The 20,849-nt window shown below is 37.3% G+C and overlaps 1 protein-coding gene and 1 non-coding gene across 2 annotated transcripts in view; both read right to left on the bottom strand.

The window, feature by feature from the left end:
- The window catches only part of AHCTF1 (AT-hook containing transcription factor 1), a 60,784-nt gene extending 40,203 nt beyond the window's left edge, over positions 1-20,581 (bottom strand). Inside the window, exons 1-13 of the mRNA XM_015558958.1 lie at positions 20,409-20,581; positions 17,870-18,123; positions 13,547-13,727; positions 12,219-12,225; positions 8,699-8,848; positions 6,531-6,615; positions 5,209-5,359; positions 4,553-4,685; positions 4,295-4,476; positions 3,818-3,879; positions 2,950-3,078; positions 2,106-2,196; positions 637-726 (exon numbers count right to left, since the gene is read on the bottom strand). Of these exons, the coding sequence (XP_015414444.1) occupies positions 637-726; positions 2,106-2,196; positions 2,950-3,078; positions 3,818-3,879; positions 4,295-4,476; positions 4,553-4,685; positions 5,209-5,359; positions 6,531-6,615; positions 8,699-8,848; positions 12,219-12,225; positions 13,547-13,727; positions 17,870-18,123; positions 20,409-20,529 (1,636 nt within the window). The 5' untranslated portion in view covers positions 20,530-20,581. The remainder of the gene's footprint in view (positions 1-636; positions 727-2,105; positions 2,197-2,949; positions 3,079-3,817; positions 3,880-4,294; positions 4,477-4,552; positions 4,686-5,208; positions 5,360-6,530; positions 6,616-8,698; positions 8,849-12,218; positions 12,226-13,546; positions 13,728-17,869; positions 18,124-20,408) is intronic.
- On the bottom strand, positions 13,079-13,157 carry TRNAY-GUA. Its single transcript is given in 2 exon segments — positions 13,079-13,114; positions 13,120-13,157. It is a non-coding gene; the product is annotated as a tRNA-Tyr (tRNA).
- Positions 20,582-20,849: the final 268 nt, after the last annotated feature.

The raw sequence follows: 20,849 nt of genomic DNA, 5'->3' as shown, positions 1-20,849 counted from the left end.
CATGCCCCCCACTGGGGATCGAGCCCGCAACCCAGGCATGTGCCCTTGGCCAGAATCGAACCCAGGACCCCTCAGTCCGCAGTCCAACGCTCTATTGAGCCAAAACAGCTGGGGCAATAAACTTTAATTTTACTTTCACGTACAGAGCAATCATTTCTGTACTAATTGGGCATAATGGGTTTTTAATATTCACAGGATACCTCAAAACTCAAAGTGCACAACTGTCAAGAAGGAAAATGATCTGGAATGCCTGATAATGACAACTGTTAGAAAACAGATGATGAGCTTTTACCCTATTAGTTTCTTTACGCTCATAAATACTTTAAACAGAAAATGATTAAGTAGAGCAGTTTCTGAGGTTAGCTCGCATATTCTCCTTAATCATAAGCAATTTTGTAAATTAAACTCTGAAGATCAAAAGATGCATAAGATGTAATTCTTAAACTTGCCAATATGGACATAATATGTTGCCAGTTTAACAATCTGCTGCAAAATCTTCGTCAAAAAATAATTTTGTCACTCTAAACTAAAAACAAAGTTTTCTTCTGGGCCTTAAGAATTTATAATGTCAAGATGATTAAAATTATTGTTAGGTACTTAAAAAGTAAATGATTAATTTTTTAATAGAGTACTTACATAGTCTGTCAAATTCCTCTTTTGTGAGAACCACTTTATTCCACGTCCATTCAAGAACAAAGCGCAAATTAGCAGCAGAATTTGGTTGTTCTAATTTGTAAATATAAAAGAAAAAATAAAGAATAATTATTAATTAGAAACAAAAAAGGACTAACTTTTTAGTGGAGAAACCTGACAGAAACCACCCTTACCAAGTGAGCAAGATAAAAATCAACAATAGAGAGAAACTGGTATCATGTATCCTTCTCAGAGCAGTACATTACTTTATGTGAAAATTGTAAAATCTGAATCCAATCCTGAGGAAAGATCAATAAACCAAACTGAAAAGCAATCTACAAAATAACAGGGTTATATTCTTTAAAAATATAAATTTTTGGAAAGAGAAAGGCTTATACCAACTTTAGAGATTATAAAGACATGAAAATTGCCCTAGCCGGGTGGCTTGGAATGTCCTCCCGTACATCAAAAGGTTGGGGTACGATTCCCAGTCAGGCATGTACAGGAGGCAACTGATTGATGTTCTCTTTCACATGCATGTTTCTCTCTCTCCCTTCCTCTCTTAAAAAAAAAAAAAAAATGCCCTCAGTGGAAGATTAAAACAACAACACACACACACACACACACACACACACACACACACACACACACACACACACACACACACACACACACACACACACACACACACACACACACACACACACACACACACACACACACACACACACACACACACACACACACACACACCTCCTGCAATTCTTAAATAATAAAATAAAAATAAACAGGAAGACATGAAAATCAAATACAATATGTACATAGTCTGGATTTCCCCTGCCCAAGAATGCTACAAAGGACCTTAATAGGGACAATTAGTGAGATTCCAATGTCTGTAGATTAGATAATGGCATGTTATCAATATTAATTTTTATGATTTTTATAGTTGCAAAGTGGGCTTTTAATGGAGTGTCCTTGTTTCTAGAAGGAAATAATATTTTATTATTTATGGGTAAAGGAACAGGATATCTTCAACTTATTCTCGAATGTGTGTAGAGTGAGCGTGATACACACAACCTGGATACGTCTCCAAAGAATTTTGCGAGTGAAAAAGAGTCAATCCCAGAAGGTTGCATACTGTGTGATTCCATTTATGAGCATTTTTTAAATGACAAAATTATAAAGAATAGATTGGTGTTTGTCAGGGGTTAGGGATGTGGCTATAAAAGGGCAACACGGGGGATCCCGATTTGATGCAGCAGAAGTTTGCCAGATTTTATCATTGGGGTGGTGGTTGGGGGTAGGGGGGTAAAGAGTACACAGGATCTCTCTATATTATGTCTTATAATCATGTAACTACATGCGAATCTACAAATAGCTCCAAAAGAAGTTTAACTAACCACCCCCACAAACAACGAGTTGATAATTTTAAAAATACAAAAGTATCTTTCCATTAAAAATAACAATCTTACCATCCAGTATCCACCTCCTGATATATCCAGTCAAAAGTCCCAGGGAACTTGTGTGGATTGCTGCTGACAATACAGCTTTTAATTGTTCTTCCTACACCATGCATACAAAAAAGTAGGAAATTAAATAAGAAAGGATATGTGATCACAGAATCAGAGGTAGAAGTTCTAGTTCAGGATACAAAATTTTAAAGGCTTAAAAATCATTATGACTCACTAGGATGGCTATATAGAAAAGACAGACAATAATGAGCATTGGTGATGTGGAAAAATTGGAATCCTCACACACTGCGGGTGGGAATATAAAATGATAAAGCCCACTTTGGAAAACAGTCTGGTAATTCCTCACAATCAAAATTACCATATGACACAGCAATTCCACACCTAGGTACACACGCAAGAGAAAGGAAAACACATGACTACACAAGAACTCCATATGAAGCAGCATTATTCCTGATAGCCAAAGACTGTCCATCACCTGAAGAATGAATTTCAAAATGAGGTATACTTGGTACAGTGAAATACTAGACAGCCATAAAATGGAATCAAGTACTGATACATGCTACAAGATAAATGAACCTTGAAAACATTGTGCTAAGTGAAAGAAGCCAGTCACAAAATACCATATTATTAAGATTCAATTTATAGCCCGGCCAGTGTGGCTCAGTGGTTGAGTGTCAACCTATGAACCAGGTCATGATTCAATTCCTGGTCAGGGCAAATGCCCAGGTTGCAGGCTTGATCCCCATTAGGGAACATATAGGAGGCAATGATCGATGTTTCTCTCTCTTCTCAAAAATCAATAAAAACATATCCTTGGGTGAGAATTAAGAAAAAATCATCTCACCTGACTTAAACTGGAAGGCTGCATATCAATAAGTCTTGGTGAGAGAAGGCCAGCCATAAGACATCGATTATAACTATCCGAAATAACTTCATTAATAAATGGTCCTGATTTCTTTAAAAAGGTCAAAGTCTGAAACAGATTGATCAATAAGATATCAATTAATCAAATAACCAAATTTGAATACATAATAAACTCGTTACCCCACTCAATAGACTTAACATTTTGAATAAAACTAAAAACACTGAAATGGAAATTGTGGAAGACTACATTTTTGTACTTCCTTCAAGGAAAAGAGTTTATAGATTCTTGAGCTAAAGCAATGCTTCGTAATTATAAATATTGTAGCTTACATGTTTTTATGAAAGGTACCCATTACTTTCTCTAAAGCTGATAGACTCGATGACAGCTCTTTATGAACACAAACACACACACAACGCCCTGCAGTTAATTCCTCTGGGTCTAATATACAAAAGACCTGATATGAAGTATAAATATGGCATTCATCTACATCTATGTGATTATCAGTTAAAAGGTTTGTCACTTGATGTTTTCCTAGAAAAGTATTTTTCAACAGACAGCCATCATCCGCTCTGTGCCAGGCACTGTACCACTGTGCTAGGTACCTCTTTTCATTATTTATTCAAAAGCTTTCTGGAGAAAGGAGAATTCAGAGAAAGGATAAGAAGGGACAGGTAAGACAATGATCTACTTTGATCTTTTCCTTCGGGTCAAGTAGCTAACATCCACAGAAAGCTGCTAAAAACATTCCGATACGTCTCATTAACCTAGTAGAAGCTACCATCAAGTCAGTCATGATCTGACTTGAGTTCATTAAGAAACACTGTCCACATTGCCAGCTGTTACCTACCTCCTTCTGAAAGCCAGTACAAGTTATATGAACAACTCCTGAGTTTAACAAACAAGTGGCATCTAAAAAAAAGATTTTAAAAATCCACTTAAGTATTATATTTGAAATGGCATTGATAACAACAGAATTTCTCTTAACAGATTCCTAGCCAAGGTATCAAATTATTATATACAATAAATTTTAAAATATTTTTCCAAGTATTTCCAAACTTTATCAAAAATGATACCCAACTTTATCACAAATGCAGTAAGTATGAAATATTTAATCTTTTCTAGCAAATTCAAAACTGTGATAATTTCCTTATAGACTATGTATTAAATTTCTCATGTACATGTATATTTTCTAAGCTATCCATATATTAGCTGACAATGAGATATGAATAGATAATACTATGCATATACGTTAAACATAAATACACACACACACATACTCTTGCATGTTATTTTTCTCAAAAGGTAATGTTAGGGAAATACATACCAAAGTTATAGGAACTTGGGTTAAAAAACTGCTCAGGAGGCGAGTATGAAGGAGCAAGTCCTCGATTTAAACTTCTCTCGTGGACTAATAAATCCAAGATGTAATATGGAGAAGTCATATTTACAACAGAATCCAGCGACCACAATGCAAAATAAGAGCAATTATGTAGAGATTCTCCCGATCTAAAAGGAAATTTTACATAATTATTCACTGAACTGCTACAGATACAAATACCAAAAGAAAGAGAGAGACGCATACCTTAATGAATCTGGCATTTGTGCATGATACCAACGATTTATGTCAAAAATCCCCAAATATATAGAAGGCTTTCCTTGTCCATATATATTCACTTGCCAGGTGAAGATTGAAACGCTAGTGTCAGGAGACAGAGCTAAAAGGAAAAGATAATTTTAAAAACTAGAATAATCTCAAAGTAAACCCCCCAAATAAAACTATAACAAGAGCTTTCTCATAAATCCATATTTGATTTAATTTGCCCAAACACACTTCTATCATGCATTTTATAAGTAGAGATTTACTCACCTTTATCTTAACTGTTTTTATATTTCAAGAACACCTTATTAAAAACTCATCAGAAAAGTTATATTCTGGCTTATTTTCAGTTGTCACCTTGGCAACTTTGAGGTATTGGAGGTAGAAAATAGAAAATGATCTGAATGAATATCTCCCAAGAATGGTGCATAGCTAGTACCAGAGAATATCAATATCTAAAGTGGATGCCTTTAGGTCTTAGAGCTGAATTCTTTAAAGGAACTTTGGTTGAGAAGGACTGATCTACTAGTAAATGCATAAGTCGAACAACAAATCGGTTACTTTCTCTCTAAAATCGATTAAAAAATATATAAACCTTAAGTCAAGCATTCACATGCCATATAAGAGAATTTTTAACTAACCTTCACTCATGCCTTCCTCCCTGTCACCATGAGATCGAAATTTCTCTATACTCTGGCATCCCAACAGTTTGGTATTACTAGTCTGTCCCCTCAAAGGAAACATGCCACATGTGAGGTCCAGTGTGTATCTTTCTTCACAGTACTCCAATCCCTGAAAAATAAAGTGTACAAAATCCTTATCTTCATAGGATTCTAAGTAAAAAGTCATTCTAAAATTAAATGTTTTCTAAATTTAAAGATTTTTCCCAAAGAAAACAAAAAAGTTAAACCTTGAAAGTATCACTGAAAGCTCTAAAATTTCATATAGCATAAAATATTTATCAAATAAAAGGCTAGTTTTAGTCTCTCGAAAGTAATTACCAATAAATTTTTTGAAGCTGTTAATCAAACATGGGAACCTTCATGTACTACTGGTTGGAGTGTAAATTGGACTAACCACTGAAGTTATATATACACATACTCTAGGCCAGCAAACCTATTCTTGTATTCGCAATGAAAATCTTGCTCTCGAATAGGTCTTTGCTCATCAATCCCTTTAAGAATCTGAAAAAAGCTGTGAAACTTTCCCCCCAAATGCATCATCAGTGGAATGCCACACATCATTCAGGTACCCATCCTATACCCTCAAACACTAGGTCTAGAAAGCCTGTTCTGGAGAATGGAATGTGAGGGTTGACCAAACATGGCTATTAGCAGCACCCCACTATTTCCTCAAGAATTCAGCCACAAAAATAGTCCTATGAAAGGCTAGCTGCATTTACGCTCCTATACAATTGTCAGCGACAAGACTGTTTATAAAGTCACCCCATGGTTTACTGCTTGATGTTAGAACAGGGATGGGAAACGTCTGGCCCGTGGGTCATCTAAGGCCCCGAAACCATTTGGTCTGGCTCTGCCAAGGCATTAGGGATGAGTTAATTAAATGTTTGACCAAATATAGCAGGCCAGTTTTTAAGCTGATAATTTTGTATTGCCCTCAAATGATGTTATAAATATCCAAATGGCCCTGGGCAGGAAAAAGGTTCCCCACCTCTGGTTAAGAGCATCAATGTGGGGTTATTTTTCCTGGGTACCATTTAGGCTACAAGCTTTAGTTCTGTCCAATGCCCTCATTTTAGAGGCAAGTGATACCTGGAGTGCTAACAGAGCCACCTTGGTAAAGCAGCTGGTGTCCTAATCCCCAATGTAATACTTTTTCCATTATATTGTGAATACAGTACTAACTTAAATATAAGAATAACTTTTTAATATCTTAATGTCTTAAAAGAAAGACTTAAAATACATGATCAATGAACAAAATGCCGTATTACCATTACATTTACCTCATATAAGATTTGTCCTGATGGTAAACACTTTCTATCCCCAAAGGCCAGTTGAAGCAGATGCAAACTCAGCACATCCCCTTCACTGAAAGAGAGATCAGCATGTTTTTTAGTGTTTCTCCTAAGAAATACTAACAATCATATTAATTACACTAAGCATCTCTTACTGTCCAAATCAGTTCAGTTTGAATACAATATTGAGTGCGTATGATAAAACTAAGGTCACTATGCCTGGGCAGTGTGGCTTAGTGGTTGAACATCAACCTATGAACCAGGAGGTCACAGTTTGAGTTCTGATCAGGACACATGCCTGAGTTGCAGGCTCAATCCCCAGTAGAGGGCATGCAGAAGCTAGCTGATCAATGAATCTCTCTCATTGTGGATGTTTCTATCTCTATCTCCCTTCCTCTCTGAATCAATGAACATATATTTTTTTAAAAAAAGAAAGGAACTGCCGTTCGACCCAACGATCCCACTTCCAGGAATACATCCTAAGAATTCTGAAACACCGATCAGAAAGAATATTTGCACCTCTATGTTCATAGCAGCATCATTTACAATAGCTAAGATCTGGAAACAGCCTAAGTGCCCACCAGTAGATGAGTGGAACAAAAAAGCTGTGGTACATCTACACAATGGAATATGATGTAGCTATAAAAAAAAGAAGGAACTCTTACCCTTTGTGTCAGCACGGATGGACCTGGAGAGCATTATGCTAAGTGAAATAAGCCAGTCAGAGAAAGAGAAATACATGCTCTCAGTTATATGTAGAATCTAATGAACAAAATAGGTCCAGAGGCATGGATGCATGGAACAGAACGACATATCTCAGAGGGGAAGGGTATGGAGGGGAAGGGAAGAGATTAGCCAAAGAACATATATGCACATATGCATAGCCCGTGGACACAGACAATAGTGTGGGAAGGCCTGCTGTGGGGCAGAGGTTGAGTGGAGAGGGGCAAAGGGGGCATCTGTAATACTGTTAATGATAAAAATAAACACAACACCCTCTCATTCCTGACCATTCCAAGCCTTCACAAGGCCCATTTCTCAATGCTGTTGGCCCACATTACACTCAGATGAATGGAAATACGAATTTGATCCAAATGAGGGGCATCTCAATAGATATCTCTGTATTTCCTACAGGATTGACAAATTTGAAAAATGGCAAATCATTTTTTCATTCATTGCCTTGTTACTACAATGTAAGGTTAAGACAAAACCTCAAATGTGAGGACATCAAAAACAAAACCCCAAATTGTCCACACGCAGGTACATAAAATCTAAGGTAAAATAGAACTTGGAAAGAGAAAGTACTGGGATCAGTGAGTTATCAAGATCATGGCATTTATACCACAAACTTTAATTTCACGGATCATCAAAGAAAGAACTAAATACCTAAGAAAAAAAGTTAAAAATCAGTACTGAATACTGTTCTGGCACTGGAAATTAAATTGAAAAGAAAGATCTGTCCATAGTTGCACATTAGAACATTAGAGCTTATGACAGGGAAAAGTCAATCCTAAAAATATACTAGAAAACAGAGTAGGGATAAATAAAAATGAGAGAGGCATACAAAACAAAGGGGAAAAAGGAATGAGATTATAAAGAGAAAAGATTTTCTTATAAGAGAACACAGAAAGCCATAAAAATTGCCTCTAGAAATAATAGGTTGCCTGCTCATCTGAACTGACTTACACTTTGAAATAACATTGAAACAAATCAAGCAAGCACAATTTCTTCTGATATATGAGAATCACTTAAACTTGTAGAAATAATCATTTAACTTTTTTTAAAGTATATTTTTATTTATTTCAGAGGGAAAGGGAGAGGGAGAGAGATAGAAACATCAACGATGAAAGAGAATCATGTATTGGCTGCCTCCCGCATGCCCCACACTGGGGATCGAGCCCACAACCTGGGCATGTTCCCTTGATTAGAACTGAACCTGGGACCCTTCGGCCCGCAGGCTGACGCTCTATCCACTGAGCCAAAATAGCTAGGGCTCATTTACCTTTTTTAATCATTTCAACTATCACGAATTCACTGAATTATGTTGCTTTCACTAAAAAGAGACAACACAGTACAAAGTAAAAGCTTTCCAAAGAAATTAAATGCTGCTCCATTTTTGACAAATATTTTTCTAAAAACACATGTATCACACTTACCTATCTTGTGTAGACTGAACAGCCCACAAGTAACAGCAATTTCGAGGATCATTCTCAGGTTCTTGAAAAGTAACAGCATATACGGGAACCCTTCCACTTTCCAATTGTGTGTAGTATCTGTAATAGGCACAAAAATTAGTATACTTCATACTTTTAAATTATAACCATGTTAAAGAAGGTGCCTCAGTATAAGAATCTGAGTTAGAGCAACTACTGCTCATACAACCATCTTCAAAAATACACAGGAGCTCTGGCCGGTATGGCTCAGTGGATAGAGCGTCGGCCTGCAGACTGAAGGGTCCCAGGTTTGGTTCTGGTTGGGGGCACATGCCCAGGTTGTGGGCCCGATCCCCAGTGGTGGGTGTGCAGGAGTGGTCAATGTTGTGCTCAGGGGTTAGAGCATCAATCTGTGCACCCAAGGGTTGCAGGTTTGATTCCCCTTTAAGGGCACATACCTGGGTTACAGGTTTGATCCCCACCCTATTGGGTCAGGTGCAGGAGGCAATCAATCAATGTGTCTTTCTCACATCGATGTCTATCTCTCTCTCTCCTCTCCCCCTCCCTTCCACTCCGTCAAAAAAAAAAAAAATCAATGGGAAAATATCCTCAGGGGAGGATTAACAACAAAAAACACACAGGGTACAAGACATCAAGACAATGAACATGAAAAAAAAAAAGACAATGAGCACAGCATCCATCCCCCCAGGGAGAACTGGGAAGGGTTAAAATTAATAAAGCACAGAATACATGTATGTGTGAATTAGTCCTTCTAGTTCATATAAATATATGCCACTATGTACTGCTCCCCAATAAGAGGTACCCTCGAGAGAGATGTAATACTGCCACAAGACTCCATTTCTTCAGCTGCATGGATTTAAGCATCAGTTCCACTATGTTTGCTACCTCCCTCAATAAAGGAGTACTTCCCTCAATAAAGGGTTAATTCCTTAACAATTTTTACACCATAAAAGTATCAATATAATTATATTTGGATCAAGTTTTGCACAGCATAACAATTTTAAAACATAGCATTTTAGAACTGATTTTTTAAAAAGCCTTTGCTTTTCTGTCTACTGGTAACAACTACTTCACACATATTTATACATCCTATGTAATAAAAGGCTAATATGCACACTGTCCCCTTGACTGGGAGTTTGACCAGGGGGCGAGCCCAGCTGGCAAACCTCCCATGTCCCCTCTCCCAGGCCAGCCCAGCCCAATGGGCCCCGATTTGTGCACCGGGCCTCTAGTATGGTTAATAAGAAAGATACTTATGAAAAAATTCATACGATATAAATATGTTTAGAATCATGCTTTATTAGCAAATTTAACACAATAACTGAAATGCCTTTTAAAATATACACTGAATCAACCTAAATTCATGTGCTAAGCCATTTCTTTATTATATCATCATGATTTAATATAATAAAAAATTATTCATAGTCACTCAATCATTAATTTATCCTACCATTTTCCCCTTAACTTATCAAAGGGACCAGGTACAGTTCTTGCTTAGCTCTGAGTATCAGGTTTCACTCCCTAGCCTGACTATGGAATTATTCAAACCAGGGAATCACACACTCCCAGGGAACCAGGACCCCTCACCCTCTTGATCCCACAAAGCCCACCTCCCACTTGCTCTGGTCCTCCACCCTGTTTCAGAGTGCAACCTCCAGGTGACCCTGCATTGCATGTGGTGTCCCCTTCCCTGGGGCTGTGAGTAGGTGTCTGCCCAGTGTTGGATATCCTCTGTTCAGCCATCACCATGACACAATGGTAAGATCCCTCCCTCCCTCATAAATGGGGAATATGAGGTGACTAAAACATGTTAGGGCCACTCAAATTTGCTTAAAGCACAGACCTTCCCTTTCTCTAAATAAATATGCCATTTAATGGTATAGATCCAGGGTGACAGCCACATTGTGGCCATCTGAAGAGGCAGATAAAATGATCAGAGGCTCTCAGTAAAACGCTTTCATAAGTCATTGATTATACGGACATGCATTGAACACTTTCCTATTGGCCCATTTTCAAGTGCAGTGATTTAAAACCTTTTTCATCTCATGACACACATAAATATGTTTTTGCTGCTCTGGAAATAAAAGGCATAATTTCATTCATTCACACTGAATGGCTAGTGTCCTGTTGGCTGTTGTCATTTTTTATTTGGTAATCTAGGGGAAAAAAGGTCAGTGCCCCTGACTAAATAGTCAGGTATTGCATGTTTAAAAATCCTTACAGCACACCAGTTGAAAATCACTAAACTATACCAAAGAATTAATTAATATGTTGTTAAGAGTGGTAATGACATCATGATTATGTAGTAAAATAACCATTTGCTTTGAATTAATGCAGAGGAAATGAGAGAAAGGAGTGAAAGAAAATGGATGCATATAAAGTAAATTTTGAAAACTAACTTGAATTTAGGTGATGGGTATGTGTGGATTCTTATATTCTTTTACCTACTTGAAGATGATGGTAATCTTTAATGAAACAAAAATATTCAGGCCTGTATATTGATATAACTATTGTGCAAGGGCAGATTCCCTCAATGTTATTATGAAGGGGTTACAAAATCATATTCCACTGTGCTAGCTTCAGCAGCACATATACTAAAATTGGAACAATACAGAAAAGATTAGCATGGCCCTGCGCAAGAATGACACGCAAATTTGTGAAGCGTTCCATATTAAAAAAAAAAAAATCATATCCCACTGTTCTTGAAGTTACCCTCTTGATCCCTACTGTTTCTGATTACTTTTTCAGAGAATAGTAATTAAATGTTGCCAAAATATAGTATTTCATGTAATAAAATACTGTAAACTTATTCAAGAAAATAAGGTAGACTCTACATGTACTGATGTGACAGAATATGTAAGAAATACCATTAGGTTTGGAAGAATTGCAGTACAGTATTTATGGTATGATAAATGTTAGGAACTTCATTTTCTTTATGTGTATTTCCATAAAGTCTAAGTAGTTGTAACCACAAATTACATTTTTAACAAAAAAATCAATTTTGTATTGAACCCCAACACTCAATTTTGTGTGTGTGTGCTATAAAATTCAATGGCTTAATAACTGTCATAATTGAGATATGGTTCTAACCTCTGATCACAATGCAGTTCAAATATAAAATTATTCTTGTACTAAATTCAACTACTGATTGTTGCTTTCTAAAATAAAAAATGTTTTAACTCTGCCCAGCCAGACGTGGCTCAGTGGTTGAGTGCTGACCTATGAACCAGGAGGTAATAGTTCAATTTCCAGTCAGGGCATATGCCTGGGTCGCTGGCTGTATCCCCATTGGGTGACCATGTCAGAGGTAGCCAATCAATGATTCTCAACACTGATGTATCTCTCTCTCTCTCTCCCTTCCTCACTGAAATTAATAATAAAAAATATATATATTTTTAAAAGATGTTTTAACTCTATTTTGATCTGAAGTTTTAATTATGATACAAGCATTTTAATTAGCCTTACAGCTATATCATATAAAAAACACACTCCAGAACAAAACTTCAAGGCTATTTAATTCCTTTATCAATTTTCTATGAGCAGTTGAACCATTTCTAATATCTTACAAACTCATTTTTACTTACTGTTCTTTTGCTAATCAATTCTTTTCATTTAAACTTATTTTGCAGATTTAAATTTAGTTTAAATGGTTAAGTTCCTCAGCCAATTTTTGGTCAAATTTTTGCCGCTTGCAGTTTTATTATATACTGACAATTTTTATTAGTTATGCTCATAAACTGGGATAAAGTAGTGATAAAATAGTTTGTTATCTATTTCTACTTCTTAGCTGTCCATAAAAGAAGAGATCTGGCCCTAGCCAGTTTGGCTCAGTGGACAGATCGTCGGCCTGAGGTCTGAAGGGTCCCGGTTCAATTCCAGACGAGGGCATATGCCCAGGTTGCAGGCTCCATCCCCAGTAGGGAGCGTGCAGGAGGCAGCCCATCAATGATTCTCTCTCTTTATTGATGTTTCTATCTCTCTCCCTCTCTGAAGTCAATAAAAACATATTTTAAAAAAAGAACAGATCTGCGATATCACAGTAAGCTTCAAACATCAAGACGGTGCCCAGCTGTTGTGGCTCAGTGGGTGAGTGTCAACCTATGAACCAAGAGGTCACACACGGTTGATTCCTAGTCTGGACACATGTGCAGGCTGCAGGCTCAATCCCCAGTAGGGGGCATGCAGGAGGCAGCCAATCAATGATTCTCTTTGATCACTAATGTTTCTATCTCTATCTCTGAAATCAATAAAAAATAAAATTCAAGGTCCTCAAAGGTCAAATGGTCCTTTTGTGAGAAACATCGATAGGCTGCTTCCAGTATGCACCCGACAGGGATGGAACCCCAATCTATGTATGTGCCCTGACCAGGACAGGAATTGAACCAGCAACCTTTTGGTGTAGTGTACAGGCTAACGCTCTAACCAACTGAGCCACCAGGCCATACCACACGTATTTGTTTTTCTGTGTTATTTTTGTTATTGTTAATCCTCAACCTAGGATATTTTTCCACTGACTTCTAGAGCAGTGGTTCTCAACCTTGGCTGCACATTAGAATCACCTGGGAATCTTTTTAAAATCTTGATTTCTGGGCCTCATCCTCTGGAAATTCTGTTTGTTACTAATGTTGTGGCCCCACCCATCAACAAAATAGACTAAAATGAAAAAGCTATCAACAGTGCCCAAAACATTAAAACAATAGGTCCAAACAATGAAAGAAACAAAGATACATAAAGAAGTCTCTACACAAAATTTTTTTTACTTTGAAAAACTCAATCCCTTATATCAAAATATGCTGGTGCTCAATTTTTGGTTTCAAGCAAAGAAATTACCTGATGCCTCCACTTCATTCTGACTGCATGATAAGTCATCAAGACATAGGTCAATAAGAAGGATCTGTCCAACATTAGTTGCCACAGCTGCCACCCCAAAAAGCCACCGCAAACTTGGGTGCAAATGCTGAGTGCTTGCACTGGCTCCTCCATGATTAATTATAGGTTCAATAGCTATTACCTAGAAAGGAGAATATATGATTTGCTTTTCTTATACAAGGTGAGAAAATGCAATTAAAACATAACTTTTGAGGTTAAGGCAGGTTACTAGGTTTAACAAACATTTTCAAACAAAATAAAAAATCTGCATCTGATACTTGTGAATCTGAATAACATAATTAAATCTTTCAATATAATAGGGATTATACCATTATTTCAATATATAAAAAATCATGCAGCTGAAATAACTGATGTGCTAATTGGTTCATTTAATGTTCACGATAACCCTTTGACATTGGATATAATTATACCTGTTTAAAGATACTTGGAAAGGTTAGCTGAATTATTCAAGTCACACATTCATTAAACATAAAATTCAAATCTAGATTTTTCTCACTTTAAAGCTGTTAACCAGCTACTCTATGTTTATATAGCTTCTTTTCTTAAGAGTAAAAATAAATAATTCCAGAAAAGTTTACTGTTTACTTTTGTTTGTTTTTTTGAAGTCCTATTTATGCCTTTACACAGTAAGGTGTGTAATGGCCTTTAAAAGTGTTATATTATGCCCAGCTATGAGAGCATCAACCTATGAACCAAGGTCACAGTAAGATTCCTGGTTAGGGCACATGACTAGGTTGCAGGCTCAATCCCCAGTATCTGGAGTTCAAGATCCAGGTGATCTTGAGCAGTTTCTCTCCCTCTCCCTTCCTCTCTGAAATCAATAAAAATATATATGGCCCTAACCGGTTTGGCTCAGTGGATAGTGTCAGTCTGCAGACTGAAGGGTCCCAGGTTTGATTCCGGTCAAGGGCATGTACCTTGGTTGCGGGCACATCCCCAGTTGAGAGTGTGCAGGAGGCAGCTGATAGATGTTTCTCTCTCATTGATGTTTCTAACTCTATCGCTCTCCCTTCCTCTCTGTAAAAAAATTAGATATACATATGCGCTATATTATAATGGACTTCACACCAAGTTTTTTTAAAAAATATATTTCTTTACTGATTTCAGAAAGAAAGGGAGAAGGGGGGGGGAGAGAGAAACATCAATGATAAAAATCATTGATTGGCTTAAATTTATCTGTACCTCATAGTCCATATTTATGTTATATTTAGCTTTCCTTCTGTTTCCTATTAATTCACAAATGTTAATTAGGCATGATATATGACAGTGCTATTTGGTGAATTCTACTATAATACTGACTAAAATTACTAGAAAAAAAGAAAATTTGTTAATGATATAATGCATTAATATAATATCAAAGTTAAGTACATAATTTTTTACCAGAGACAAAAGCCTAGCTCTATGTATATTTCATTAGCACACAAAACATTCCGTAGTGTTTCTAATTCTAAAAGCTGTAATTTCATGGATTATCTTCCTTTTCTACATCAGGAAGCGTATTTTTCTTCCATTTCCTCAGCAAGGGGTAAGGAATCTGTCACAGCTTATATTCCTCATATAAATGCTATATAAGTAATCAGGAATGCTACCTTATTTAATTTTAAACTTTTGGGTGTTTTTAATATATTGATTTTAGAGAGAGAGAGACGAAGGGAATCTGGGCAGATAGCACTCCACAAAAAAAGAGACAGAGAGAAAGGGATGGAGAAACATTGATTTGTTGTTCCATTTATTTATGCATTTGTGCCCTCAACTGGAATTGAACCCTCAACCTTGGTGCATCGGGATGATGTTCTAACCAACAGAGCTACACGGCCTGGGCTTAATTTTAAAATAAGGCAGTTAAAAAGCAAAGAAATTTAAGAGGGGTTACTATGCCTTACCTTCCCCCTGCCCCCAAACAGCTATCTGACTGACCTTTAGAAGTTACCTATCACTGCTCTCCCAATCTTTTCCTTCTCCTATAGTCTCTCTTCCATGTGATAGCAGCCCTCCACCCAACTGAATATCAGGAACTTAGGTAAGTTCCTTCTAAAATACTCTTATCCAAATAATCAACAAGTCCTGACCATGTTACCTCCTGATTATTTACTAAAGCTGTCCCACCTTCTGTTTCTCCTGTCATTTCCTTGGTTCAGTTCATCATCCATCATTTACCTCAACTTTCCCAATCCAAAGAGCCTTTTACACTGGAGTTCTGCTTTAAACTTAAAATGACTTCACCACAGACTTCAGGAGAAAGCCCCTAATTGCAAACAAGGCCATTCACATCTCCATCTTCACTATTCCTGGCTCCCACTTCCTACTTCCGCTCTTTCCCTCTTTAGAGGACCATCCCCCAATACTATCTAGTCTAGATACATAAAAGGCTAATATGCAAAGTGTCCCCTCGGGAGTTTGACTAGGAGTTTGATCGCTCGCTATGACGTGCGCTGACCACCAGGGGGTAGCACAGAATGCAGGAAGCCCCAATGGGCCCTTATTGCCGGCCAGGCGTAGGGACCCTTTTTCCAAATGTTCCATATACTGTGACTTTTTACATTCTGGTCCCTTTGCCTGAAATGTCCAACCTTTTTGAGTAGAAATTATTCAGGTGTTCTCCATGTTCTAAACGGTTGAATTTATGAAAGTGCTTATTATATTTATGCTGTAATCTTATCATCAGCCTTCTACTAGACTGCAAGATTTCAGACAGCACGAACCAAGTTCAATTCATCTATTTGTCCTCAAAATCTAGCAAATAGCTTGATTCATAGTAAGCACTCAATATATGTTTTGCTAAGTTAATTCTGCCTTAGAATCATCATCACTGGCAAGTACATATATAACATCAATTACTGCAGACCCTGCACATTGGCATACAACAGTGATGGCGAACCTTTTGAGCTCGCGTGTCAGCATTTTGAAAAACCCTAACTTAACTCTGGTGCCGTGTCACAGATAGAGATTTTTTGATATTTGCAACCATAGTAAAACAAAGATTTATATTTTTGATATTTATTTTATATATTTAAATGTCATTTAACAAAGAAAAATCAACCAAAAAAATGAGCTCGCGTGTCACCTCTGACACGCGTGTCATAGGTTCACCACCACTGGCCTAACAGGGTCAGTTTCCTCAACTGTAAAAACATATTTTGTCATTAAGTTCCCTTTTAACTTTAAAAACTATTCTATGACTATATATATCACATATACATACACACATTTTTATGTATATCTCAGAGTATACTTTTTTTGCACCAGGTATAGGAAGAATTCTATTTGTGGATGTGTGTGCGCATTTGTTAAGTGTATACAGGTTTTCATCATGTATGAAACGTGCTAACAAACCAAATTCAAAGTACTTCTATAATTAGTACTGGGAAAAATGTCTGGCATATGGAGGGCATATAGATACTACAGTTAAGAAATGGTGACTATAAATGAGTCCACTATTTAAATACTAATCTTAAATAATAACAAAGACATGTTTTCCTCAAATCTTAAATAATAACAAAGACATGTTTTCCACACTGCTCCAAGACTACATAGTTGACTCTTGAACATCACAGGTTTGAACCACACAGATGCATTTACACGTGGATTTTTTTTCATAATATATACAGTACTATAAATGTATTTTCTCTTTCTTACTTTCTTTTTTCTCTCTAGCTTATACTATTGTAAAAATACAGTATCGAACACATGTAATATACAAAGTAGGTGTTGACTGTATCAGTAAGGCTTCTAGTCAACGGTAGGCTATTAAGTTCTGGGGAATCAAAAGTAATGCACAGCCCTAGCCGGTTTGGCTCAGTCGATGAAGCGTCGGCCTGCGGGCTGAAGGGTCCCAGGTTCGATTCCAGTCAAAGGCATATACCTTGGTTGCAGGCACATCCCCAGTTGCAGTGCAGGAGGCAGCTGGTCGATGTTTCTCACTCTCTATCCCTCTCCTTTCCTCTCTGTGAAAAATCAATAAAATATATATTTTTTAAAAAGTTATGCACAGATTTTCACCTGTGCCGAGGGGGGGAGGGATGTGTGCCCCTAACCGCTGCATTGTTCAAGGGTCAACTGTAGTCACAAACAAACCAGGGGAAAAAAGCCAAAGTAATAAATATTTTTATAAACTGTTTTATTTTGAACTCTTAAATGAAAACTAGCATACTTCCATAAAAGTGAACCAATTAGAAGTACACTGAGTAAACGCACCGTTGTCACTGTAATCAGCAGGGGCTCAGTTCTGAAACAAGATGGCCACACATCTTACACTGTACCTACCCTTCCAGGAAGAACGACTGCTTTTACCACTCGGGATATGCCCAGGTCATAGAGGCAGAGGACACTCCCTTCTGCATCTTCCAGTCCAATCAACAATCCGCTTCTCTTCTGCCAAGAGAACTCTTTCACAGCGAGGATGATAGGTGACTCGTCACTCAGTCCGCTGAATCTATACGCAGACAACCGCTCTCCTGTTATAGAGTGCACTACCTCAAGCTGTGGGCCACAAGTCAAGTAAGCAAGTCCATTTTTCCCTGGAAGAAAAAAAGCAAACATGTTGCTTATTTTAATAGTGTATGTGTACAACAAAACAAAAATTTTTACATACATAATCTATATATATAGAAAAGCCCAATATGCAAATTGTCCCCACAGGAGTTCAACTGGGAGACCGACCACTTGCCATGACGTGCACTGACTACCAGGGGGCGGCGCAGAACGAAGGAAGGCCCCAACCGGCAGCCAGCAGCCGGGGAAGGGAGGCCCCGCTCAGCAGCCAGAAGGCCCCAATTGGCCCTGATTGCCAGCCAGGCCTAGGGACCCTACCCATGCAGTGGGCTTCTAGTATAATAATAAGAAATAACCAGTAAAGGTACCATGCTATGCAATTAAATGCATTATCTCATTGACTCCTTGTTGAACCTCAATACAGAGAAAAGGCAACTAAACTTTCATACAGTGAAATAATTTGCCCAAAGACGAACAGCTAAATACCAGAGCAGAAGTAGATCTCATTTAAGTCCAAAGCTCATATTTTAACTACATTATACCTTAAGAGTTAAACTAGGTGTTCTAAAATATAACATGTGACTCTATTCCAGAAGAATTCAAAATCTAACTGAGAAGACAAGACCTAAGTAGCATAACAAAAGGAAGCATCTATCAGAAGCCGTTCTAGTCATGTGTGGATTATACTCTTCATGCAATTTAAAGTAACTAGAGGGTATTAAGCAGGACAGTGACAATCTGAATTCTGTTTTTAAATGTGCTGGCATGGTGCAATAGATGAGCATTGACCTATGAACCGGGAAGACAAGGTCCGATTCCCAGTCAAGACACATGCCTGGGTTATAGGCTGGATCCCTAGTAGAGGATGTGCAGGAGGCAGCCGATCAATGATTCTCTCATCATTGATGTTTCTATCAACCCCCTCTCCCTTCCTCTCTGAACTCAATAAAAATATATTTAAAAGTAAATAAAATGAAACAAATGTTACTCTAGCTGTTAAGCAGAGAATGGACAGGAAGGGGGGAGCATAAAGAAGTGGGGAAATGATACCTATGCTTGGTTGGTGATCAATAATTGGGAAAAATTGATTGACTGAAGATTCATCTTAGGGTCAGTACTAAAAGGATCTGCTTGCTGATGAATAAGATACGGAGGTAAGTAAAACAGAAGAATAAAAAACAGACCCTGAATTTTCCTTTGAGCTGCTAGATGGACGGTGGTAACTTTTATTACTAAATTTTTTATGTCTCTCATGCATCTAAGTAGATAGATCGTTGGATATACTAGATTATAGCCGAGGGGAGGCTAAATAGTTTAAGGAAGTAGTATGGCACAGTGGGGACATAGAAGGCATGGGTTCAAAGCTCATATTTACACCTGCTATCTAATAACTTAGAACAGGTCACTTCTTATTTGATTCTCAGCTACACAGAGTAGTAATTACTTAAAAAAGTCTACTATTTACCTCAGTGAAAAGTTATTACAGTAAGTACTGTTCAGGAGAATAGCACTGTAAATAGCTAAATGACCAACACAAATGTTTCGCCTCTCTTTCTCCTAGGAAGGAGGGCTGTGATATTCACTTTCAGAAAAGTCTTCTGCAGCCCTGGCCAGTGCGGCTCAGCTGGCTGAGCGCTGTCCCATGCACTGACAAGTCACCGGTTCCATTCCCGGTCAGGCCACACACTCAGGTTGTAGGCTTGATTCCCGGCAGGAGTAGCCAATAGATGTTTCTCTCTCTCCCTTCCTGTCTCTAAAATCAATAAAATCATTTTTAAGAAAGTATTCAGCAGTGTCTTTCACTAAGCTGAAATTCATAATATAATGGCTTTTTTGGTGTGATTTTCTGTATTATATAATCCAAACCATATATATCGAGATCTTGTTCAGATTAATGGAATTACAAAACTAATTATTTTGTCTCCCACAGGGCCCTAAAATTCAGAATTGCTTTATTCATAAGACTGTTTAGGTTCTAATCCAAGCTCACCAAAAAAACTTACTAATTATAAAGAAAAACCAGCTGTGTATTATTTCTACTTTCCAAATGTAGATACTCAATACTAAGATATTAAATAGGCGGTATTTTTAATGAAGAAAAATAAACTACACTCCCTCCCGCGTCACTGAAAATGTGTTCGAGTATGTAGATACTACTATATGTGTAGTCACAGATGTTATGTATTTACTTAAGACCACTCTAACCAGGATATGCTTTTTTTCTCATCCACATTAAAGAAGCTGCAACAGATACTTATTACTTATCTTACAAATCAATCAAATTTGCAAATTTTCAGCAACATTACTTTACCTGCAGCAAACTTTCCACGAAGTACAGATTCTAATGTGATTTCATCTTCTCCCAGGGCTTCAATAGTCACTTCTGGGAACTGCAGAAGACCGCTCGTCACTTGTGCTGTTAAGTCTTGCATAGTTTCACTGTAAATGTTTCAAAAAGATATTTCCATGATATTTCTATCATAATACACTTGTTTATCTCTAACCAGGAAAAAAGAAAAGCCATCAAAAATAAAAAACCTAAAACTGAAGTATGATTATAAAAAATATGTATTAATGTGCTTCTGGATCTGAGGTATTCTCTCCTAAGAAAATATTTCCCAAACAGACTTAGCAGAATAAAGATTCATTAAGCCAGATGTCCCAAGGACATATATGAGTCCCTAGATTCTTTGAAAACTGGTTCAATGCCATTAATCTTATTGCCTGACTCTCAAAGAATACTTCACACACA

The sequence above is a fragment of the Myotis davidii genome, unplaced genomic scaffold, assembly GCF_000327345.1.
Source record: "Myotis davidii unplaced genomic scaffold, ASM32734v1 scaffold333, whole genome shotgun sequence".
In the NCBI taxonomy this organism is placed as follows: domain Eukaryota; kingdom Metazoa; phylum Chordata; class Mammalia; order Chiroptera; family Vespertilionidae; genus Myotis; species Myotis davidii.
Note: the sequence above shows the minus strand (reverse complement) of the source record. Positions and strands in the feature narration are given on the sequence as shown.